The sequence below is a fragment of the Felis catus genome, chromosome E2, assembly GCF_018350175.1.
Source record: "Felis catus isolate Fca126 chromosome E2, F.catus_Fca126_mat1.0, whole genome shotgun sequence".
Lineage (NCBI taxonomy): Eukaryota > Metazoa > Chordata > Mammalia > Carnivora > Felidae > Felis > Felis catus.
Window position 1 is genome coordinate 19,514,373 of NC_058382.1, and position 24,846 is coordinate 19,539,218.

General features: G+C 57.3%; 1 protein-coding gene across 1 annotated transcript in view; it reads left to right on the forward strand.

Annotated features, from left to right (window-relative positions):
* The window catches only part of PEPD (peptidase D), a 112,322-nt gene that overhangs the window by 5,312 nt on the left and 82,164 nt on the right, over positions 1 to 24,846 (forward strand). The window contains exons 2-6 of the mRNA XM_023245695.2: positions 3,270 to 3,453; positions 5,435 to 5,562; positions 13,489 to 13,552; positions 19,369 to 19,416; positions 21,015 to 21,076. Of these exons, the coding sequence (XP_023101463.1) occupies positions 3,270 to 3,453; positions 5,435 to 5,562; positions 13,489 to 13,552; positions 19,369 to 19,416; positions 21,015 to 21,076 (486 nt within the window). The remainder of the gene's footprint in view (positions 1 to 3,269; positions 3,454 to 5,434; positions 5,563 to 13,488; positions 13,553 to 19,368; positions 19,417 to 21,014; positions 21,077 to 24,846) is intronic.

Genomic DNA, 24,846 nt, shown 5'->3' on the forward strand with positions numbered 1-24,846 from the left:
GTGCTATGGAGTCTTCGTGCATCCGGGCAACTTTGGCCGAGGCCACTTGCAGCAGTGTCTTAGTGATGCTCCCGCTGGGCCACTGGGGAGTCTGTAGAGATGAGGTTCTTCCCTGTGCCATCCCCTCCCTGGGATTTGCTGAGTGAGGGGAAAGAGTGTGGGGGGCCGTGCGGGTGCTGGTGACTGCACTTTCGGTTCCTGACTGCATGGCCAGCTGGGATGTAGGCATGTTCACGAGCTGTCACCTCTGCCCTTTGATCCTTGTGGCTGAGCACAGCAGAAAAGCAGCCCAGCTCAGAGGAAGTCCTGGCCCCTGTACAACCCTTCTGTAAGGGCAAGGCCCAGGGACTGGGGTGGGGAGCTCTAGCCCTGTCGACACGTGTGGGGTGTGCATGACCCTTCCTCCCTTTCTGGGCCAGGGTGGGCCCAAGGGTCTGCTTCCTGCCCCACTGGAGCCGACGTGGCAACTTCTGATCTGCACAGCTGTGTGGGTGGCCCCACATCGTGACCGTTGTTTACTCAGCAGATATTTATTGAGTACTTACTGTGTGCCAAGCGGAGTGCTAGGCACTGGGGTGGCAGTGACCAGAGCAGGCCCAGATCTGTCTCCATGGGATTACTTTCTTGTGCGTGGAGGCGGACCTCCCCAGTGAGCACCAGTACATACAGATTGCCTATGTGTCAGAAGGTGGATGTGTCGGGGCACCTGGGTGGCTCAGTCGGTTAAGCACCTGATTTCGGCTCAGGTCACGATCTCGTGGTTCACAGGTTCAATCCCTGCGTTGGGCTCTGTGCTGACAGCTCAGAGCCTGGAACCTGCTTCGGATTCTGTCTCTCTGTCTCTCTCTGCCTCTCCCCTGCTCGCTCTCTCTCTCTCTCTCTTTCTCTCTCACACACACACACTCTCTCTCTCTCTGTCTCTCAAAAATAAATACACATTAAAAAAATTAAAATAAAAAAAAAAGAAGGTAGATGTGTCATTTCAGCCAGGGACCTGGCAGGGCCTCACTCAAAGGGGTGATGAAGAGAGTTTCATGCAGGGTCAGTTTACAGAGCTGTGGGCAGGTTAAGGGGACCTGGGAGAGAAGAGGAGGGAAGCTGGTCAGGAGCCAGGGAAGCCAAGCTGTGGTCCTGCGGGGCGGGACCACCAGCCATCAGGTTCCAGCTTCACCAGGGAGAGCAGGGAATGGATTCTGTGTCCTCCCTCCACCCTTTAGTCTCCTGCCCTGCCTCCCAGCGGCTAAATCCACCTGGAGCCTTACTGAAGTGCTAGGGGGACCTGGGCGGAGCAGGGAAAGCACCCTGGAGGGTGCTAAGTGGGGGGAGAGAGGAGAGAGCTGTACGTGTAAAGAGGAAAGCCGGGGAAGACCAGAATGCGGTGGCTTTTAAGCCATGATGTGCATGGGGGTGTCACCTGCTCATGTGTCCCCGTCTCTGAGGGGCCCATGGCCAGGTGAGTGCGGTGCCTGTCTCTCATTGTGGTCCCTGGCAGAGCCTTCTTTCTCAACCAGCTTTGGGCTGTTTCTGCCCTCTTGGGCCTGCGTGCTCACCTGCTGCCCCCTTCCCTGGGGCACACACCACATGCACTTGCCTGACTCCCCCGCCGCCCCCTGGGCCTGGCCCGGCAGCCTTCCTAGCCCCCAGCACACTTGCTAGGATGTTACCTCTGTCTTCCGCTCCCTGTCCTCCGTTTGGTCATTCTTTCGGAAAGAAGGTGAGGTTCCTGCCCTCCTAGAGCTTACGTTTTACCTGGGGAGACCATGAGCAAGTAAATAAATGATGTCAGCCAGTGCCCTCTGCTCTAGAGAGGAGTGAGGAGAGTAGGGGATAAGTCTTGGACAGAGTATTGGAAAGCTTCTGGAAAGTGTGGCCGTTTCTGCAGAGGCCCGGATACAGTGAGAACGGGAGCCATCCAGGCCCCTGGGGAGTGTTCTTGTTGTTTGGGGAAGAACTGGAGTGCCAGTGCAGGCAGAGTGGGGCTGCATCCCCTCAGTGCCTGGTAGCTCTGGGCCAAGTGCACTAGGTAGCAGAGGGCGTGGGCAGGGGAGGGCCTGCTCCGATTTGCATTGTAAAGTGTCCCTCTGGTTGGGGGAAGCTGGGACTGAGAGAGCCTGGAGAGTTCCCTGTGGTTGTCCAGGCAGGAGAGGGGTTCCTCCAGCTGGAGGTGGCGCTGAGGGGGGAGCGAGCCTGAGCCTGGTGGGGGGCTGTGGAAAGAGTGGCCCCCAGGTGCCTAGGAACCCAGAAGCTAGGCGAGGACTGGGAAGCCACATGAGGATTTTGGGTGCAGGTTCAGGAGCAGGGGTCACTGTGACCCGGCCAAGGCCAGGGAGGGGATCGAGGAGAGCATGGGCAGTAGAACAGTGGACTTGAGTGACCGCAGAGGATATTTCCTGCAAAGGGGACAGAGACATCAACTGTTGGAGGGGCGTTGCGGTCAATGGAAGTAAGTGTTTTTCCTTATTTATTTTTTACAAGGGTGAGGTTCCTGTACACTGGTTACAAAGAGCGATCCTGAGAGGGAAAACTTGATGCTGGAGCAACCGGGGAATAGACATGGGATGCAGGGTCTGGAGGCAGGTGGGCTTTGGGGGGTAGGTGCTGGGAGGGTGAGCTGTTTTCTCAGTGTAGAGGGGATTGGGGTGGGGGTGGGGAGAGACATCCACCTGCTCTCCTGTGATGTGGGTCCTTCAGGAGAGCACCCTGAGGGCTGCCACTGCCCAGTCCATCTCACCATGATCCCCTCGGCACAGACTCACTTCAGGCCCTGGTACTGGGTGTCCTGTGTGTGTGTGTGCTGGGGCCAGGTGGGTGTCCCGGCCCAGGATGCTGGGTCTGTGACTTGAGAAGACAGCATTATGAAGGCACTGGGCAGGGATCCAGTGTTGTCTGGGCCAGATTACAGCTCATTCTTGCATGGATAGTAGGATCCTTGAGGGCAGAAGTTGAGTGCGTCTCCAAGCCATTGTAGGCTTCCCTCCATGGGCCTCACCTGCCAGCTGGTTAAACAGATGCTGTTTTCCCTCATCTGCTCTCGGGGCCCGGCGCTCGGGGACAGCAGGGGAGGGTGCGGCTGAGGGGGCCCTGTGGTCTTCGGCAGCCCAGCGAGGGGCTGTCTCTAGGTCAGGCAGATTGAGGTTAGACCAGCTTGCCCCATGCTAATGGGGGTCCCACAGCAGGCTCGGCCCTCCAGTCACCTGAGGCCACGGGTGGCGGATGTGCTTGGTGGCGCTAACAGAGCCTCTGTGGCAATGTGTGTTCGTGTCTTGCAGACCTTCGTTTTGGCTGGGGAATGAAACCTTGAAGGTGCCGTTGGCACTCTTTGCCCTGAACAGGCGGCGCCTGTGTGAGCGGCTGCGGAAGAACCCGGCTGTGCAGGCAGGCTCTGTGGTGCTGCTGCAAGGCGGGGAGGAGACACAGCGCTACTGCACCGACACCGGGGTCCTCTTCCGCCAGGTGAGCCCGCCCTGGTAGCTTCCTGTAAGCGTGCACCCGGCCTTCTGTGGGCTGCCCGCCCTCCTCCACCATCGGGCCTGGTAGGCCCTGGGCAGCTTTACCCCCAAGGGGACCCTGCAGAGGCTCTCTGAGGGCAGGTCGAGGCGTGGGTACCCAGGAAGCCCATACCCAATAGTCTGGAGGGGCAGATCCCTCCTAGCTGTGGTTGAAGGCAGAGCTGATGCCAGCCAGTCTCAGCTCTTAGGTCAGAATACAGAAAGATGACATTCTTGGGGGAGCAAGTAGGCAAGAAGGCCTCACGGAAGAGGCAGTATTCGGTGTGGGCCCTTGAAGGCCAGGGTGAATTCTGACAAGTGCAGTTGGGTGTGGGTGTTCCAGGCTGGGGAGGAGGGTAGTGTCCACAGGAGTGGGTGGTAAGAGGGTGGGCTGGGCAGAGGTGCAGATGGGGAGGTCTGACTTCCTGGGGCCAGATTCTTCCTGTGCTAGGGAAGACGGGGGCTGCAGGGGGCTGCAGACGTCCGGGAGGGGGCGTGTGAACAGGGTGCTGAGCAGGAGTAGGAGGCCCAGACATTCATCATGGTTTGGCCATTGCTGACTCACTGACCCTCACCGGGCTTCAGTTTCCTGACCTGGGAAGTAGACTAGGGACTCCTTAACGATCTGGAGCCCTGTGCGGGGGAGGGTAGTAGGGGCAGCCTAGCTGCAGCCTGGATGTGGCAGCCTTGGCTGGGAATCGCTGGCATCACTCAGTTCCCAGGAACAGGAGCAAAGGCACTGAGCAGAGAGGCTCACCCAGAAAGCCGGAGACGCCCTGAGCCAGCCCCACTCATCGATCTTAGCATCGCACTCACTCTATAGATGATGCAACCGAGGCTCCGAGAGGAAATGACTTGGCAGAGGGGGAGCTGGGACTAATTAGAGTCGCATCTCTGGACTCCAAGTATAGGGCTCTCTTCTCCTCCCTGCCACTTGCAGATCTGGGGCCTGGCACCCTGGGAACTCCGGAACCTCCCTGGGGACAAGGCTGTCCAGCATCCAGGCCAGGAGGAGTCAGGGAAATGTGAAGGGGACCTGAGTGTGGAGGCGCGGCAAGTGGTGGCCTCCCCAGCTGGGCTGTGTCCCCTGCGCAGGACACAGATGGGCTGTCGGCTGCTGAGAGCCATTGGGGTGTTTTTATGCCGCAAGTGGCTCCCGCTGCACATTTCCCATGCCACATTGTTCTTGCAGCTGCAAGCCTGCAGTCCCCTGGTTGCTAGAGACGTGGAGGTCTCAGTAAGGCTTTTCTGCCTAGTCTTGAGGCTTCCTGAGGTTTACGTATTTTGTGGTTTAAAAATCGATCTCCTAAATTCAGCCTTTGGCTCCCTGACTGCTGTTATGCAAGGTTAATTTTAGAAGAGATCCTCCTCCACTTCATACCTTTCGAACATTATTTTAGCTCAATGTTTATTGCTAAACACTGAAGTCATCAGCTGCCCCGGGGGTGGGAGAAGGAAGTAAGAAGTCCTAAATGGAGGACTCCTTTCCATGCAGATGTCTGGCCTCACTGTCTAAGAGTGGCATCTTGCCCACCTTCGGGCATGGGAGCAGCAGAGAGGCGCGGGCAGGGCTGAGCCGGACCTGTGGTGCTCATGGGCACCCATGTCCTGGCATGCCCTAGGGTGCCCTGCGGGGAGGCATGAGGGTGTTGCCGGGGAGGGGTGCAGGTGGGGCTGGGGCATGTCGTGAAATGTGCATCATCAGAGAAAGCTGAAAGCAGGGTGGGAGGAGCCAGCCAGGCTGCCCCATGCCAAATCCCGGAAGTGGGAGACAGCCCGCAGCTGTCAGGGGACAGAGTGGATAGATGGACAACTGTGTGGGGCTGGGGGGCCCTGAGCTGACTTTCTAGGGTGCTCGGTGCTCGCTCCGACACCCCACACCTCTCCCTGTGCCTCATGTTTTTGTCCTGCTGACCGGGTAACCAGGGTCCTTGTTCTCACCACAGGAGTCCTTCTTTCACTGGGCGTTTGGCGTCACGGATCCAGGCTGCTACGGCACAATTGATGTCGGCACCGGGAAGTCAACCCTATTTGTGCCCAGGCTTCCTGCCAGCTATGCCACCTGGATGGGAAAGTAAGGAGCAGTCTGGGCCTGCTGACCACCGCTGGGGTTGGGGCAGGGGGAAGGGTCTGGCCTGTGGTGACAAGGAGGGAAAGAGTAGCCGGGGATGGGGGGCGGGGTTCAGTGGTCAGGCCCATTGACTGTCTGCTCAGGGCCAGAGCCTGCGGCCTTGGTTGGGAAGGGGTGTCAGAGCCACAGACTGTGGTCATGTTTGTTTGGAGGTACTATTTATTAATCTTGAAATTCTGGATTCTCAGCTTTGTTAAAATGTCAGAGGCTGTGGCCCTAGTGAACCATCACTCCCGCATGGCATCAGTGGGAGGCGGCCCCACCTTGGGTGTCATGGGGGTTGGCTCGGGTCAGAGAGGGCAGCCTGGGACCATTCTCTGAGGCCCATCGCTAATGTGGCATTGCGGGATGCCTGTTGTGTGCCCGTCTCTGGCTCAGATGGAGGCCCTGCCTCAGTTGGCTCACCCATGAGACAGGTCAGTGGCTGTAGGCTTGTGCTGTGTGAAGAGTGTGGGACCAGGGCTGGGCTGTGCTCAGAGGCCTCCTCCCCATCATCCACGGCCTCTACCAGCTCCAGGGCCCTTGGCCATGTCCACCCACCTTGGGAGCCATCCTGCCTGCACAGAGGTGCTGAGTCAGACGCTGTACTTCACCGTGGGTGCTTGAGGTGCTCAGGGGATCCCGGAAGATGCTCATCACCTTCAGCATGTCGTTCCTGCCTGGAGGGTGGTCATTCTGGGCAAACGTCTGAATTGCAGCCCTCGCTGCCTCGTGTCCTCGATCACTCATTACCAGGTGGGCTGGCGGGCCTGTGGCTGCTACAGGGAGCTGCTCTGTGCAGACCCCAGGACAGGGCCTCCTGTGCCTCATGCAGCACCCTTCCCCACCGGCCCTTCAGTGCAGACTCCATAGCTTCTTTGGTTGGCCTGAGAGATCCCTCTTCTGTCATCTTGGGGCAAGGGATCCAGGCTCACAGGTTGGTAACGTTTCTCCTTTGGGGCTTCCTGGCCCCAGGCCTTCAGCTTTGCCGTAAAGACAGCTTTAGGCAGCACTCACGGCAGAAGAGAAGTGGGCTGTGCTTCCCTGGAGGACATTCTCCTGCTTGCCTCTGGGGGAGGAGGGTGGCAAGTGGCCATGCCTGATCCACTTGGCCTCTGGAGTGCGTGACTGAGCAGCCACGTAGGTTCTGGCCCTCTCAGAGGCCTCAGGGCAGATGGCGTAAATGTGTCCCTGCTGTAACGAGCAGGTTCCCACTGGCCTCCATACCCGGGTCAGGGTGGACACGGAAGGTTGTACTGTCTTCTTCCCAGAGGGATGGGGCGGCACCTTGGTCAAGGTGAGCCAGGCCCAGTGAGAGCCCCCAGAGGCTCTACACTGCCCAGGCCTGGGTGGGGGTGTGGGGGGGAGTGCAGAGGCAGATGTCTGCTCTGTCCTCTGGACCTCCTGCCTGCCTTGCCACAGTGTCTTGTACCTGCAGAGAAACTGGCCTCGGGTTTGGCCTGGGGCAGGCCTTCCTCGGTCCATTCTTCCTGGATGCCTCCTCCTGTTAGATCAGCATATCCAGGCCTGGAGACATGGGTACTCCTGGGAGGGTGGGTTCCACCTCTCCATCCTGTTGTAGCCTTTATAGTCAGTCTTCATCAAATTCCTGGTTGAATCCGTACAACTTCCCTGCTTTGAAAGGAAACAGCAGTGTGGTGGTGTGGCCTGCGCAGGTCCTATGGGCCCGTCTTGCTGGAAGCCTGCCGGACGGCTCAGCACGGCCCCTTTGTGGAGCAGGTCTCGCCACTGCTGGGGCCTCTGATTCCTTATCTGGGGAACAGTGACAGTGCTGCTCGTGAGGCACCGCCAGGGCTGTCGTCAGAGTGGGGACGGTTATGTTTGTGACACTGAAGTGAGGTGGTAGATGGCAGGGACAGGCAGCTTGTAATGTCCAAAAATGACCACAGCAATATTTGTGGCCATTCCCTATGCAGAGGTGGAATCTGTCCCCTCCTGCTTGACTCGGGTCAGGACCTGGTGACTGCCTCGATGTGTGAGTGTGGCAGGGTCATCTTGTAGACAGACGATAAAGTGCACTGTGGTTTGTACCTGGTCCTGCTCAGGGACACTGGCCCTTGAACCCGGCTGCCATGCCGTGAGGGGGCCCATGTAGGAGGGACCTCATGGAGAGGAGCGGAGGCCCAGCTGACAGCCAGACTACCCATCAGAACAGGTGACTCCCAAGTCCCAGCCCTTGGGTCCTGCTGCTGAGGTCCCAGACCTTGTGGAGCAGAGATAAGCTGTCCACTCTGGGCTCTGTCGCAAGCCCAGACCTTCAGGGTCCGTGAAAGTGAAGAGTGTCAGTATGGTTTGCTACAAAACCCTGGTGACTGGTTCAGCTGTGGTGAGAAGGTTCCTGGTGAGAGTGTAGGTCTGGTCTTGGTAAGAGGATTCCTTCCAGACCCTTCCTGCACTCTAGGCGGTCACTTAGCTGCCAGTGGCACACCCCACAAAGAGCTGGGGCCCCTCTGCAGCACCCGGGGTTGTGAGCTGGCTGTCTGTGATCCTCCCTGTGGCTCCCTACTGTCTCCAGGAGTGCCGGTCCTGCAGTCGGAGACGTGGGCCTGGGTGGGGGGGATAGGGGAGGGTGTGAGCAGGGCCTCACTGGAGTTTCTGTCTGGAAATGTAGGGGAGCCTCTGAGTGCATTTTCTCTTCTGTCTGCTTGCTTTTTATGTAGGGCTGACTCTTGTGTGAAATTGGGGAGTGCCTGTCCTGGAGGGTGGATGTCTTTTGGGGCAGTGGGAGGAAAGGCCTGTCCCTGCCTTAGGGACTCTACCATCCAGTGGGAAAATCTGAGCAAATCTCACTATGTTTCCCCACAGCCACCATCTGGGGAGCCACATGGCACTTGACTGGAGGGTTTAAAACCCAGGACCTGATTGGTCAGGGAACAGCTGTTAGCAGTTGGCTATTCTGAAGCATAATCTTCAATAATACAGGAATAATATTCTGTGCTTTGGTCATGGCCGACCTTTAGGACCACTGTTAAAAGTTCTCCTTCAGTCTGTCCCTGCTTTGCCAAGCCAGCTGATTGTCTGGTGCAGACACAGCTGCTTGTGCGGCCTTTGAGTATAGAGATGGGTCTGCAGTGTGGGTCTCCCAGTTGGAAAGGCTCCATGCTGGGTGGGCCGGAATGAGCAGGTTGGTCCCCAGGGGCCTTCTGGCTCCACAGCAGAGAGCTAGACCCCGCTTTCCTACAGACCTGGCTCCCCACTGTGGCCACCTGGGCAGGCCTTTCCCTTCCTCTGTTCTGGCGTGCCCCTTTCCCGGTCCCCATGTCCCCAGCCTTTGGGAGAGAAGGCTCAGTTATAGTGGGGCAGTGGTAAATGAGTTGGTTGTTTGGGGCTGGAGCTGGGGAATGGCCGGATCTGATTGCATGTGGCTATTTCCAGACACTCATAATCAATAGGGCTCAGGAGCGAGGCTGCGGGATTACCTGGCCTTTGCAATCAAAACCCACCAGCCTGAACATTTGACCTTCAGCTCCTCAGCTTCCTTTTCAGTCTCTGATGGCTTTTGAAAATCCATCTGGCAGATCCTGCAATCCACGGTCGTCCAGGGAAACAACACCCCCATCTGCGGGTCTGCCACTTCCTGCACAGAGGGCCTGTCCCGTTGTCAGGGCAGCAGACGCCGAGGGGTCTGCCTGCTGCCCGGCCTGTTCCTCACCCCGGGCCTTTTTGGGTACAGGGGTAGGGTAGCTTCTCATTTGTTTTCATTTGGAATCTTTGCTGACAAAAGTCCGGGGCCTTTGGACGTGAGAGTGTTTCCCATCATGTCTTGTCAGAATCAGGCTTAGCTGATGGCAGCTTTGGCTGCCGGGGTGTCTGGGGTCCTCTAAAATTGTCTCCGTAACTCAATACCAGGCAGCCTCAGCGCCCAGAGAGGGTGAGTGACTTTGGGCCTGCGGGGTCTGGGGGGCCCTACTAGAACCTTTGCAGCTTGACCGTGTTCTGCTCCTGTTGTCTCCTGGCTGAGACTGTGGCTTGGTATGGGAGACAGTGGGCCTGGTGTGGGGTTTGCAGGGAGGAGGGTGCTTATCCTACTGAGGGCCCTGCCCAGGAGTGGTGAGGGGGAGTTTCCCCCCGGGCTCAGGGCCTCAGGGCCTGAGCCCTGCTCTTTCTGGTATGGGAGCTGATGCGCATGTGCTGTGATGTGTGTGTGGGTGCCAGGGGAGTGGTTGTGGGTGGGTGTGGTTTGGGTGTATGCGGTATGCGGTGTGTATGTGCACGTGTGGGATGGGGTGTGCGGGGGCGTGTGGTAGGGTGTGATGTGGTATGTGTGCATATTGCGGGTTGTGTATGTTGTGAGTGGTTTCTCACAGCTACCGTTCTGCACCCTGTACACACACCTGGGTCAGGAGGACTGAGGCCGCCTCAGCCCACCTGGTGGCCTCACCCTGTCCCTCCCTCTGTCTTCAGGGAGGGGCACTGACGGAGGTGCAGGCCTTCCTGAGGAGGCTGAGGGAGCCCCTTTGGCTCTTACCCCAGGCAGTCCGGGGTTGGGGGAGCCTGATCTCAGGCAGCCCGAGGCCTGGGTAAGCGTTTGCCAGAACCCTTGGGCACCTTTCCCGGGGCTCTGGCTCTGCTGATCACGGGCCTCCTTTTGATCACCTCCGGAGCCCTGGCTCCCCCGATGCCCAGCACTGCCTCACGGCTGTGATCCCCAGGATCAGGAACCTGCACTGCTTTGGAGAGACCTGTTCTCTGACGAGCCACTGGAATGTTGCAGTGGTTGCCGACCCACGTTGGGAGCGAGTGCCAGTGCTGTGCTGTGAGCAGGATGAGAGGCAGCAGCGTTGCGTGTAGCTGAAGGCAGACTCTGGCCGCTGAAATTGATGGTGACTGCTGTAATTTGGTCCTGTTATTTATTCATTAACCGCACACAGGTGGGCAGCTAGCTGGCAAGACCTGTGCTTGGAAATTTCATATTCTGAAGGGTTCCATTGTGTCTACACCACAGGCATTCACTTAATGTCTCCTTCTCACAGGAGGCCCTGCACGGGGCGTGGGTACTCGCAGTGTCAACCCTGACCTTGAGTTCTGGGAAAGGCCACCTCTAACTCATGCTGGCCCCGGCTGCTGGTGGTGAAGTCACAAACCGCTTTGAGTGGGGCGCTCTCTCTTCTCTCCTGCCAAAGCCGTCCCTTCCCTTTGAAGGGACAGTTTCTAGGGTGAGGTCAGCTTCTCTGCTGACCCACTCTCCCCTGGTCCAGTGGTTTTTTCTGGATCTGCCATGTGATGGGATCTGGCATGAGCTGCCCCGCTGGACCCCGAACCCCAGACAGGGCAGAGTGCAGGCCCTCCGTGTGGCTGCCGCCAGCCTGGCCCCCAGTGGGTCCTGTAGCTGCCTGCTGACCTCTCTTGCCTGTCCAGCGGGGCTCTTGGAGCAGCCGCTCCTTCCCTGGTCGACCCCACCAAGTCATCACGGCTGAGTCTCTGGTGGCTGGCTTGATGCGGTGGCCTGGCACACGTCTCCCTTAGGGTGACATTTAAATTATTTTTACTATAATTAGCCTCAAAACATGAAAAACAAGTAGTACTCAAACTTAATTATCTGTGCCCTTTAGGAGAGAATGGCAGGCGAAGTGCCAGAAAAGATGCTTTTCACATTGTATCTGTGAAGTGATCGTTCCTGTTACGAACCAGGCCTGTGGCTAGTCAGTGGTTTTGACCCTTGAGGCCCAGTGGGTGCTCAGGACTGTGTCATTCGACTTCTTTGAGGAGGGCAAGGGGCACGTGGTGGGACTGACTCCTGCCCTGCCTTCCTCCCGGATAATCAGGGTGGCGGCAGCAGGCTCTCGTGTGGGCTGGCTGGCCCTGGCTGCTCCTCGGCCCCTGTGGCAAGTGGAGCGGCTTATGGCTGGTAGGCGAGGGGTGGACAGGTGAGCGCACAGCCCTGGGGCCACCCACAGGTCACAGCTACCTCGTGTTTGCCTCGCCATTACACCTCCTCCTCCCATCTCCCCTGGTTCCGTATCGCGAAGACCTTGACCTCAGGCTGAGTGTGTGGAGATGTTCTCAGGTCTCCAATCTAGGTCTGTGCTGAAGCCTGACCACCGAGACTCCCAGGCAGGGCAGGCAGGCAGGCAGGCAGGCAGGCACACATTCCCTGGGGTAATTGCTGAGATGCCCACCTGTAGGGAGCATCCCCTGAAAGCAGGCCCTTTGCACTTCCCAAATCTGCTGGGAGTTGGCGTTGGGTGCCTGCCACAGCTGCAAGCGATGAAGTGGCTGGGGACCAGAGGTGGACTGGGGACCTGCCGAGGATGCAGGGCATCCGTCCTGGAGCTGAGACTGAAGCTGGTGCAGTCGAGGGTGGACGTGGTGATGACACTGATGGCCCCACCCCTCCCTTCTGGCATGTGCTTTTGCGCATGGCTGAGAGTGTCACCGCGTAGTAGCCGAGGGTCAGTGAGCTGTCCGCAGTAAGCGGAGAACCGGGGCCTCCCGCATCCAGGTGCCTGTCATCTGTTCCTGCCCCGTAGCTCCTTCAGGTGGTACTGCTGGTGGTGCCAGACTTTGGCCATTTGACGTTTGAGTCCTGACTCAGGCGTGGAAGCTAATGTGCCTGGATTGTGCAAATTTAATTAACAGCAAGAGCTTGACACCCAGTGCCCACTTCAGAGAAGCCAAAAGAGAGATAAAGCAAAGAGCGTTCTGGGGCACCGAGCGGCTCGCTGCAGTGAGACCGTCATCTCTTCAGTCCTGCTCGCCGTGTGTGGCTGTGAGCTCCTTGCTGATCCCTGAGGCCCACCCATCTGCCCCCCAGGTTCATGCTCTCTGCTTCCTGGCCATGATCTGTCTGGCGCATGCTTGAGTGGAGAGGGAAGCCGTGCAGGGCTCAGGGAGGGTAGTGGGCTTCTGTTTCCTGGGCAGTGACTCTGGTCACTGATGTCTTAAAGGCACATGGAGCTTGCTCTTGGAGGTGGTCATCTCCAAGTCTGGAAGTGTGCTCCCTCCCCTGCCCCCTCTGGGCGTCCCCAGGCACACTGCCCTTGGCACCCTCACCCCCCTGTCATCTGCTCACCCTTGCGAGTCCAGGAAGCACAGTCTGAAAACCATCTGCTGTTTTCTCCCGAGGCCGCTTTCGGATCTAACACTCGATGACTAGAATACCATGTGATCACAGGCAGGCTGGGGGGTATATCCCCTGTGCTGATGTGGTGCCCAGGCGTGGGATGGCGCAGGATGGCGTGTGTGCGTCAATAGACTTGGCTTGTGACACCCTCCCCTCGTGTGGCTAGTGCTCCACTTCATGTGAGTTCTGTCACCAGCAGTGACATCAACTCACCCACCTGCCGGGAGGCGGGGGGATGAGAAGGTGCTGGCTGAACCATTGACCGTGACCATGACCATGACTGGGAGCCCTCCGGGAGATGGCCCAACCTCCTCCTTCCTTTGTCTGTCTTCTCATGGCTGGTTTTTCAGAGATGATGAGTAAGCTTGAATGTTCTCATCACAATGAGTAATACTGATATTGACTTCTTTAAAATGTTAATTTTAAAACTTTCCTTTAAAGAGGCTCCATGGGGGGCAGCTCCTGGGAGGCAGCTTATTTCATGCCCCAAAGGGTATGCTGGCTGGCTGCCTGGTGGGCTCTTGCTGGTGGTGGAGGGTGAAGTTTGGTCTGCAGATGCTTGCTGCGGGTGGCCAGGGTCATGGGCTCCAAGGACGAGTGGAGGTCAGCTGGGGAGGTCAGGAGAGGCAGACGGTTCAGCATTAAATCTGTGGCCCAGTGCCCCTTGGCATCCGAGTCTGTGCCTGCTCTGTGTCAGGGCGGGAATGGGCCCCGGGGCTTTATGGTCTGGGCTTGAGAGCGGGAACGCAGCCCGTGCCGAGTGTGGCCAAACCCTGACCCTGGTGTTCTTTGTGCTTCCCTTTGAGGATCCACTCCAAGGAGTACTTCAAGGAGAAGTATGCCGTGGATGACGTCCAGTATGCAGACGAGGTCAGTAGCAGCTGGCTCCTCTCTGTGCAGGTCAGGGCTTCCGTCACCCCTCCGTTCCGGCATCCCCTTCCTCTCGCTGCCATAGCCTGGCTGTGTGTTGTGGGATGCCACCGCCTGGCTGCCAGCCACCTCGGCAGTGCCCACGTTTGCAGAGAGCAGATGGGAAGTGTGTACCTCAGACCTCCCTGAAGGGGAGGTGCCTGGGCGGTGCCCTGACTCGGCAGCTGGAGGCCTCTGTACCTGGGTTGTGGCTGCTGAGCTTCCCAGTGGGAGGACAGCTCTGGGAGGTCTGATCTAAGCGCCCCTCGGGCTCAGCCCAGGCCTTCACGGTGGGGAGGTGCTCCCCCACAGACCATTGCCGGCTGCAGATGCTGCTGTCAGAAAAACCCCAGACTTTGAGAGACCTGTGGGTGGGGTGCATTTGGAGGCCCCGGATTTAATCTACTTCCCAACGTGGGTGCCCAGGGGTGTCATGTGGCCTGGGTAGGTGAATGACTGTCCTTCTGGGACTCTGCATCTGTCCCGAATCCAGACAGTCACAAGGGGCTGCCCCTGACTTTCATTGCTGATGGGGCAGGACTGGGGCAGAGGTGAGCACACAGCCGTGCGCCCCCATGGTCTCCTTGGGAGACCAAGGCCTCCAACACTGCAGCCACTGCCAGGTACACAGGGAGGCCTGTATTACAGGCCCCATGGCCCAAGCAGGTCAGTGCCTGCTGCTCCAGGCCTACCGCCAGCCTGGCAGGATTGGCGGGATGGGGCCCTCGTATGCCAATTTCCCCAGACCAAGGTGGCACGTGGACATACATTAAGTGCTGGGGGTCATTGTGGAAGCAGCAGAGGAGCCAGTCAGCCAGCTTGAGTAAATGTTCCAGGGGTGTGTGGGCATCAGAGCTTGCTGGGACCCAAGGCTGAACTCCGTAGCCAGGACACGGTCTGGTGCAGAGGGTGACTGTGGCCCTTGGTGCCTGGTCAGGGGGGCCTTGGTGAAGGAGTGCGGCTTGCACCCATACGCCCAGGGCCATGGGCACCTGTTTCTGCAGCACCTTCTGCCTGATTGGGTTGTGGAGAGAGGGTGGCTTTTGATCTTTCTTTTTGTCCTTGGATTTCAATACTGAGTTACTGGGGGGCAACTCATAGCATCTAAAGAGTCGGTTAATACACTTGTGACCTGTTGTATTGATTTCTTTGGGTATAGGATCTCAAATAGCCTGAACATTTACTCACGTGCTCCTAATGAGGTCATTTGCTACTTACCTTGCATCTCTAAGTACCAGGGAGCAAGGGACCCGCTCATCCTTCGTTCCCATTTTGTTTCTGACCCTCTCCTTGGCAAGTGCATCCTTCCTGCCTCTATAAACTGCATTTTAACATTATCGTCCTTGGGGACCTTGACCTTTCCAGAAATTTGGAGGGGGCAGCCTGGGACTCACCCAGTCAGAGCATCTCTTCACTGCAGCCTCCCCAGCTGCATTCTGACATTTTTGCTTTTATGGCTGGGGGAAACTCAACTCCGTTTGTACTGTGATCTGGGGGGAGAAGAGTAGAACTGGCCTCCAAATGCAGTGAAACAGAGTCTGGAGTGGCGGGACGGGAGAGCCGGTAGTGATAGTGTAGAATTACAGCCCCAGAGAGCAGCTCACTCTGAGTCTGTATGTACAAAGCAGAATATTAAATGAGGTCTTCAGAGGAGTTCAGAGGACAGGATGTCAGGTCCAGGAGCTTTTTCTGTGTCCTATCATCGCTGCTGTCATCGTTAATCAGTACTCTCATCACTGTTGCCACTGTGGTTCTTACTGGACACGAGGCTCACTGTTAACAGTTGGTCAAATGCTTCACTCTGGGGTGGCACCTGCTGGTTCCAGCAACATCCCTTGTGCCCTATCCCATGCAGGCCACAGCCCCTGCCCCATTGCAGAGGAAGCCAAGGCCAAGGTGAAAGGCCCTAACTGTGGGCCCTTAGCCGGGGAAGCAGCAGGGTTAGGGGGCAACCCCAGGACCTTTGGACCCCAGAGACCCTCCACTTCTGCATTTGCCCTGTCAGACAAAGGGGATGACATAGACTCCCAAGTGACTTCGATTTTCTGTGGCTCGAAATGGAGCCTGACGATATAGACTACTGGATTAAGACACCTGTGCTGGGGGGCCCTTGAGGTGCTTGGGACCTGCTCCATCATAGATGGTGACAGGAAGCCCCTTGGATCAGGAAAGGACTCCTCAGGCCACTTCTATGGTGCCGAGCCCCAACTGGCTTTGGGCAGCCTTGGTTATTTGTGAAAATCACAGATGGGAAGCAGCTCACTTGTCTTTTCTGAAAGAAGGCAGGAAGGCCCGCACCCCAGGCTGTGGCTGGTCACTTGACGTCATGTATAAAATGCAGGCGTCTGATATAGGAAACATGGCTGCCTGGTTCCTTTCATCCCCATAGACGACCTGATGTGAATTATTGGGAAGGTAGAGCAAATGGTGCCTCCCTGAGAACGGGGTGCTCAGGAGAACCTTGGCAGGTGCTTCAAGACATCTCACTCAAGTGCGGTGCAGAGGCTGGCATTCCTCATGGGAGGGCAGCTGCAGGGTGGAGGGCACGTTTCATGCGCTTGCTCTCCTTTGTGGTGCCGGGCACATGTTGGGAGGTGCCAGGGTCACTGGCTCAGATGCGGGCCGGATGGATGAAAGAGATACCATTGTGGTGGCACAGAGACAGATGCTGCCTGCCTCTTGGCCTCGGTGTGGAGAAGCATCAGGGAATGGCGGGGTCTGAGGGCAGGGGTGTGGGGGGCCCTGTGGGGATGGCTGCTACATCTGGACTGCTGGTCCAGAGTTGCTGGAAACTTCATTTTGTCAGGAGTGGCTGCAAATCCATGTGGTTTGTGATCTTTCCTGATACTTAAGTTTTTGAAACAAGTTCATGTTTTTAAATGCATTCCCAGCCACCAAGTTGCACCCCTGTTTTTGACTGCCATGGAAAAGAGTTCATTTTTAAAAGCTCAGATGCTTGCAAGGTCCAGCTCCCTAGAGCAGCACAGGCTTTCTTACCAGCACCATTTAAGGACTGTCCTGCCCCTTTCTCTGGATCATCACCCATGAAGAGTAGCCTTCAGGCCTGGTTGGGACCCTGGACATGAAGGCGCATGAGATGTCCTCGGGAAGCCTCTGATTGTCCCCAAGGTGGGGAGGGTCCCTGTGCACAAGGCCCTGCTAAATTCTGTGTGTGCCATCTACCTCGACCTGCCAGAGAGGCCCGGCTGCCCGGGAAATCGATGCTGGCCGTGGCACGAAAAAAGTCAGGGGCATTTAATGGCACTGGTTTGTGAGAGCTGATGGGTCCCCAGTGACCACCGCTCCGTGGAAATGAGGCCCTGTGCTGACAGAGCCGTGCCATCCCGTGTGCTGGAGCTGCATTTTGAGCTGGCGACACACAGGCGCGTCCCGTCTCCTTCATCGCCAGGCCTGGAATCAGGGTCTGCTGATGAGAATGTACTGCTAATGGGTGTCCGTGGGGAAGGGCGGGTGGAGCTGCCAGGCTGGGGGAGGTTTTGCAACCGCAAAGGTAACCAGGGCCCGCTCAAGCAGCCGTGATCGATGAAAGACGCTGCCCTGCCAGAAGTAGCAGACGCCCAGCCTGCTCAGTGTCGGGGCTCGACCCGCCTGCGCATCAGGCGGTGCAGAGAGGACTGCTTTCTGCATTATTCCTAACCGGCACGTCCTGAGCCGTTGCCCAGAGAAAAACCGTCAGACCACACATTTGTTATGTGGCTCCCCTCTCCCAAGGACAGTAGCACATACAATCCCCAAGTGCCTGCTTGCTCTCCGGTGCTGCTGCCGTAATTGACGGAATCATTCTGTGCTGATGAATGTAGACCCTTCACATCGACGTGACAACACACCCAGGGGCCTGACATGCACAGCTCTTGTTCTTTTAATGAGTCCCCCCCCCCACCGCCCCCCACTCCTCCAGGAGGGCCTGCGGGAGTGGCGGGGATTCAGCCAAGCCGTTGGTTTGTGCAGCACAGAGGTGGGGGATTCAGTCTTCAGAGCGGTTCCGAGTCAGAGGGGAGGGTCCGGGTGGGGAGGGAGCCTTGTGCACCATGGTGGGAAGACGGTTGGTGCACATGTGGAGAGTAACCTGGCCAGTGGCATCAAAAAGGTCAACGTATATGGCGTTTCACCTAGCAGTCTCACTGGGTCTAATTTTGTTTTTAAGGAAATAAATTTTTGAAGGAATATGTTAAGGAAATAAACACGTGTAGAAGAATGTTCCTCAGGCATTACTTATACTGGTTAACCATGAGAAATTACTTAAGTGTCCAGTGGAGGAATGAGTAAGTAAATCGTGTGCCATGTCTATTGAGAGAGGGCCATGCAGCCGTATGTTCAGCTCCGAGGCTCGCTCTTTTTGAACTGTGAACCTCAACAAATGAGCGAACCCATAGTCTTTCTCATATGTGAAATCTGGACATTTGTAGCACCAGCTTCACGGGTGGCGAAATGAGATGATGTCTGGAGGACTGGCGCAGGCCGTGATCAGGGGCTCATTGGCTGTTTACCATCCCCGGCCGTAGTGACTGGTGGGAGTCACGTGGCTGAAGAGTACTTAATCTCAGGAAATAAGTGAAGTGTGTAACTCCTTATGATCCAAATGTCATTACAGATCTCTGTTTTTATGTGCAGAGGTAAAAAAAAAAAAAGTCTCTGGGGATGGGATTGTAGGTGTATTTTATCTTCTTATACTTTTCAGTATATTCCAGGTTTTCTCCGGGAGCCTCTCAGTATTAAAAAATCATGTATAGATATACATATGTCAAAACTTATCAAAATGTGCACTTTAAATATGTGCGTTATATAGTATGTCAGTGGTAGCTCAGTAAGGCTGTTTAAGACACAAACAAATCTTCCTCACTCTCGCCCTGTGTCGGGGTGTGAAGGAGTTTAGGGTGGGGGGGGGTGGCTCAAATGCAGTAGGAGCTACAGTAGCCAAGTTGCAGGGCAGACTGAGGAGTGGGGGCCAGGAGAGGGAGAAAGTGCTCCCACTGGGGTGGTTGGCGTTCTTGGGGTACAGATGTCATGGCTAATGCAGGGTGGTAGGTGCTTTGCTGAAGGAATGGGGCAGGAGAGGAGAGAATGAGCGAGCCTGTCTCGGGGGGCCAGAGGGCCTCGGTTCTCAGTACGCACTGATGAGGTGGGGAGGAGGCGCGCCCGGCAGAGGTGAGAGCCCAGGCAAAGGCGTGGAGAGATGGGGTTGCAGGACACGCTCCTTCATGGCGTCGGGGTGCAAAGCAACCAATATGCAGGGGCAAGAGGCCTGCATGGGTCAAGGGGGAGCAGGGATGGAGAGTAGGGATGTAGGATGGGGGACAGAGGGTAGACAGGGTCTAGGAGATGAATAGGGGACAGGGAGGAAAGTGTCTGCCCTGGGGACAGGAGGCTGTTGGGATCAGTGCCTAAGAGCTCTTACGAACAGGTCTTTTAGGGGGGACTGGCAGATGGACAGAGGTGCTGGCCTCGCAGGGTGGGCAGGTCTGGCGGTTTGGAGCCTGGGATGTGTGTGGGGCCTGGAGGTAGGGCAGCATGTGGGAAGGTGTGCCATGTTTGGGTTTGAATCCCTGCCAGTTGATAGCCGTGTGGCTTTCAGAAGTCCCTTGGCCTCTGTGAGCTTCGGCGTCCTCAGCGGCAGGATGGGGACAGCAACGTCACTGCCCGCTTTAACACTGTGCTCCGTAAATGTGAGCCGCCATGATTAAGTAGTGGTGGTGTATCATCTCCATCAAACGTCTTCACGGTTGCTCAAAAGTGGATTTTTCTTTCTGACCTTTCAGATTGCCAGTGTCCTAACATCACAAGGCCCCTCCGTGCTCCTCACTTTGGTAAGTGACTGGTATCCAGGGACCGGACACCACGGGGAAGGGTTTCGGGGAGCTGCCTGTCCCAGCAGAGGCATAGGGGAGGATTGAGAACCTAGAGGAATGGGCATCGGTGACACAGAGTGACACCTTCTCATCCGGGGTGGCTGAACGTGTCCAGGGTCACGACCTCGATTCTCCCGTGTCCCTGGGATGTGCTGTGTTCTGGCAGAAGGCCGCTGTGACAAGATACCTACTCTAAGAGTTAAAATAAAACCCAGCCGGAGAATGTATTTGTGTCAGGATGAGCTCCTGGAGTCCGTGGATGTAGAATATCAATGTGCTTCCACCCTGTGTCTCCTCCATTGTTAATAGGATTTTAAAGATGCACCTGTGGCATCTGCCCACGAGGGTGCTGGGCTTGTGGCATCAGATTTAGAATCGAGTACACTGAATGGCCGAGGGCCTGCCACAGCCTGAGGGTGGGGTGGGGTGCGCTGCTGGCCCCTGGTACCACATGGGGTGGGGTGGGGAGCATGGTGGGTCCTTAGTACCACGTGGGGCAGGGTGTGTGGTGGGTCCCTGGTGCCACCTGGGGCTGGCTGGGGTGCGCGATGGGCCTGTGGTTCCTTAAACAGGGCTGTGGCGGCATTGGGGCTGCGGAGTGGCTCAGAGAAGAAGCCTGCTGTCTTGCGCTTTTTTGACCTTGGGGAGTTTCAAATATGGAGAGTGTGCAACCCTTCTTCCCTCCCAAAGTGACCTTTCTCTCCCTTGTTAATCGACCCTTCTTCAGAAATGGTTCTTCTTGCTTATTTATTTATTTACTTGAGCCCTTCACATGTTCTCTTTGTTCCGCTCGGCTCTTTTGATGGCCAAGAAGGAAGATTCCGTGAGATGGTTGTGGTCAGAGACGGTCCGGTGTGTTTTCTCTGGGGGCCGTTATTAAACATCGGCCTGCGGTTCCTGGGGGCAGAGGGTGGGTCAGAAGGCCTTGTCTCTGTGGGGATGGCACACTCTTCTCTGAGTCCCTTGGTCTGTCTCCTGTCCTTTCCACCTGGAGTCTCCTTACAGCTAGAGAAAGAAGAGGGATGTAGTGCAGCTTCCTCGTGTCACCGGGGAGGGCCCGTCATGCCTGAGTTGGGTCCTACCTGCATCTCGGGAGGGCTGGATCTGACAGTGCTGTTTGGACCCCATCAGTGGGGAGCGTGTGTACACATATGTGTGTGAGGGAGATGACGCCGGCCCGGGAGAGCAGATCGGTGGTGGAGCCTGGTCCTGTCGCCCCCATCTGTGCCTGCACAGCCTGAGCTGATTTCGGCAAAGTGATCTGATAGAGGAGGCTCCTGTGCCCCGGGGACACTGTTTGTGTGGCCCCTTCCTCCTTTTTCAAGCTGTGGCAGAGAAAGGAACTGCCTGCCTTTGTGGGGAGGGGGAGGTTGGCTGGGAGCTACCTGACAGGCAGGAAGGGATGGATATGTTTGCCGGGCAGGGGTGGGGGCTCTAGGTTCTTCCCCAGTCCTAAGGCTGGATGGAGGAGGCAGGCACTCCCATGCAGGCTGTGGGGACCTGCGCCGTGGCCCCGTGTGACGAGTCTACCCTTAACGCTCCCTCTGTCTCTGCAGCGTGGTGTCAACACCGACAGCGGCAGTGTCTGCAGGGAGGCCTCCTTCGAGGGCATCAGCAGGTGAGTCCTGGGGCCCCCGCAATGGTCTCCGTTCTGCCCCCCTCACATCTCACCAGCAGGCCTTGCCCTGTTTACAAACTAGACGTAAAGTACGTGAACAGGAAGAGGCTAAGGAGTTAGTTGGGCATTTTGAGGAAATGTTTAGAAAACACTCTGCCTAAAATCACTTCAACTTCTTCTCTGTTGAGCTCCATAATGCAAGTGCAGACCTGCCCAGGCTTGGGGAGCACACACAGGTGGGGGCCTGCTCTCCCTCTGGACACCTGCTCTGAGCTCTGTGGTCTTTGCTCTTCTCAGCCCCTTCTTATTCTTGGCTGCTAACCTCTCCCAGACTGAGTCCCCTGCTGCCCCAGTCTCAGGGACCCCCTTACCTGCCCTTACTTACCCCATTTAGCTCCAGGAAGAGTCTTCAATCCCTGCTTCCCCTCCTGGGCCTCTCCGGGCAGGAAGGCAGATGTGGGGCCCAGAGAGAGCACTTTGCCCTCCTTGTCCCCTTCACGCCAAGGCCCCTGGAGAGTGCCGCCTGCTAGCTGTGCGGTGTCCCTGGGCCGGCTCGTGCCTGGCCCTGGGGCATCTGTGGGGCCCCAGGCTGCAGCAGAGGAGCCCTTGAATGGAGGCACCTGTTCCTACAGGCTGCTGAGTGTGGACAGCTCCCAGCCTTGCTCCTGGGCCTCCATTCCTAGCTCCTCCCCCACTGGCGCCTAACTCTGCACCACTGCCACCGCGTCCTGTCGTCCTTTGGTGGACTGAGGCGGTGACAGAGGAAGTGCCTTATAATTATGTATGAGCCTGAGCCACAGGGAGTTTGTGCGGCTGTGTGATATAGGGGTGATTAGGAAGGATTATGAGCTCATAAATATGTATCACTCCCCCAATGATCAGAGCAATGGGACGGGGGTGGGTATCAGGTTTGCTTCTCATTGCTCAAATCCCTGCGTCCTCCTGGGAATTTCCTCAGAACGGCCACGCCACGCGCTCGCTCTCTGAAATGCTGGCTGTGGAGCTGCCATTTCTCCCCAGGCCCTGGAGGGGGAGGTGTGGGGCCCAGCTCACCGTGGCCTGTCCTGGGCCCAGCCTCCCCCGGTCCCCCAGCACTGTGGACGTGCCGCTGCCCTGCTCACCCATCTTGACCAACACCAACGTCTGTGTTCCCGTGGGCTGGCCCCTCCAGCTTCTCATCGGTCTCTGCCTGGTGGGGAAGGCCCTGAGTGGGAGCAGGGAGCCCTGGTGATCACCTCACTGACTGGTGCTATGACCTAAACAGAGCTTGCCCTCTGAGCCTCAGCTCCCCCACGTGTAGCGTGGTGTTGCCTGGGCTTGCCCTGGGGGTGAAACGGGATCCTGCTCCCCCAGAGCCTGGCACGGAGCTGGCGCTCAGTAAACAGTTGTTCACAAGCACACCCCCATCAAGCCCCCCCCCCCCCCCCCCGTTGCCTCCTGAGCCTTGGTCTCCCCATCTATGTAGTGAGCCAGGTGGACTTCAGGATCACTGATTCTAAGGTTCCCAGTACCAGTGAGCTGTGGGTTCTTTGCCCCCTCCAGAGTTTCTGATGCCGAGAACCTCCTTAGCACCCCAGGAACGGGTCTGGCAGGTGCTGTGGCAGGTATGGTTCCTGGGAGGCAGCGCACGATGTGGCCCCTGAGAGCAGAGCTCTGCTGGCTGTTCCCCAAGTTTTCCCAGAGAAGAGGCATGGGGAGATTCCAGGGACATCACAGTCAGGGGGCAGTGGAAGTCGAGACCTTTTCCCCTCCCCTGCTAGGAGGAGTCCTGCTGTGAACATGACCTCCCTTCAGTAGGCAGACCTCAGCCTCTGTCCCTTTTGCTCCCTGGGACTCCTTAGCCCCTGCCAAGACCCCAGAGGAGCCTCTGCTCTGCCAAACCCCCACCCCACCCGGTCAGCATCTGGAAGCTTTTTTGGAGAGCCAGGGCTGCCTTAATGTTACATGTTCTCCCCAGGCACTGGACTGGGCCCTCTCTAATCTGTAGTCCAGTCCAGGCGGGGCTGACTCTGGGGTACTGCCAGGCCCCTCCCTACCGGGCTAAGAGCCTGCTCCTGCATGCCGGTGCTGAGGGATTGGCTTCTGTACCCGTGTGCCTTGGCTGATGCACTGCTGGTGAGAGGCCTCCCCTGGGCTTCTCTGCCTTGGAGTCCCCTGGCCTGCCCATGGTACTCCCTCCCTTCCCTCTGGGCCTCTCATCCCACTGGGGCACCCTTTCAGCAGCTCCACCCTCAGGGGTTCTGTTGGGGAGGAGCCTGTGGTAGGTGCCCCCACCCCACAAGCCACGGGTATGACCTTGGGCCCCAGTCTCTGCCTCCAGCTGCCCGCCAGTGGCTTCCGTACAGAAAGTCATGTCTATATTCCTGGGCTCTGAGTGCAGCTCAGACCCCTGCCTCCCACCATCCTGGCTGCCAGCGCCTTGACTCTACCTCCTCCTGACTTCTGCCATTGTCCTTGAGGGCTGCTGCGGCTCAGCCACCACCTTCACCTGCCTGCCTTGTCTCCAGCTGTTTGCTGGGGCTAATAATAGCCTGTTTCCTAAGCAAGGTGAATCTTGCTATTGTCCTACTTTCCATCAGCTTCTATCATCGGTTGTAATAAAGCACCTTATTCCCGGAGGTTTTGGTTTTGACCCTTTTGAACTTCTCTGAAGCACCTTGCATCTTGGATTTTTGATTAACCTGCTGTGGCAGAAGTTCCGGTTTCGCTTCTTGGTTTATGCTGATGGACCACCCCAGGCCATCTTTATCCCTTGGACTGAGGGGAGGAAGGAACTTGTAGTAGAATAGTGGCCTCAACATGTCCACCCAGTCCAGACCCCCTGGGCACTGGTCCAGGTGGACAGTTGGCCTGCGACCTTCTCTCCAAGTATGGCTCCTCGGGGCTGGCTGCCTCTGGGTCTGTGACCTTGGTGGGGCTGTGGGTTTGGTTCTGGGAGACCTCAGACCTGTCTCAGCCTTCTCAGATCAGGGTCAGGCTGCTTGCTACCCACGTCGGGGAATGTGTCTGGTCTCCCGGTGGTGGTGATGGTAGAGAACAGGAGCAGAGGGAACAGGAAGACAAGGGTGAGGTGGGAAGGGTAGACATGCACCGGGGCCTCCTGATGGCCTGGAGCCCCTGGGGTCACCGAGAAGTGTGTCTATTCTCTCTGGGATGACGGGAACAGGTGGGGAGAGTCTGCTGGGCTTTGTGCTGAGTTTGGGCTCTGGCACAGGCCACGGCTCCACGTGTGGCCACGCTGGTGCAGGGATAAGTCCCACAGAAGATGTGGAAGGATCAGACACCCCATGGGCTCTGGAGAGTGGGGTCGGGTACTTCTTGCCAGGTCCTGGGGAGGGCATGGCCAGGACTGTTCTGTGGCTGGGGTGAGCCAGAGCTGAGGTGAAGAGGCTGGTTGCGCAGGAGTGGGGGGATGTGAGGTCTCCCCGTGGGCTTCCTCCCACAGCTGCCTGGAGAGGTTGGTTCCTGTAGCCTGGGAGCAGAGGCAAGCATGATAAATCTTTGTTAGCATCTGAGGAGGTAGATTTTAGAGCAGATTTTCCTGAGAGAGAAAGAGAGAGACTGACCATGAAGGAGAAGATGATCTGTGGGGGCCAAGTGGCCCATGGGGGTGCCTTCTTGGCATGAAATAGTTCCCTTCAAAGTAGGCAGACTGCCCAGGAGCCCTAGGCCAGGGCAGTGAGTTACTGAGGGCTCAGTGTCATGCCATTGTCTGAGAGAGAAATATGGTCGATATTTCACATCAGCTGGTTATTCGGGATAAGCATATC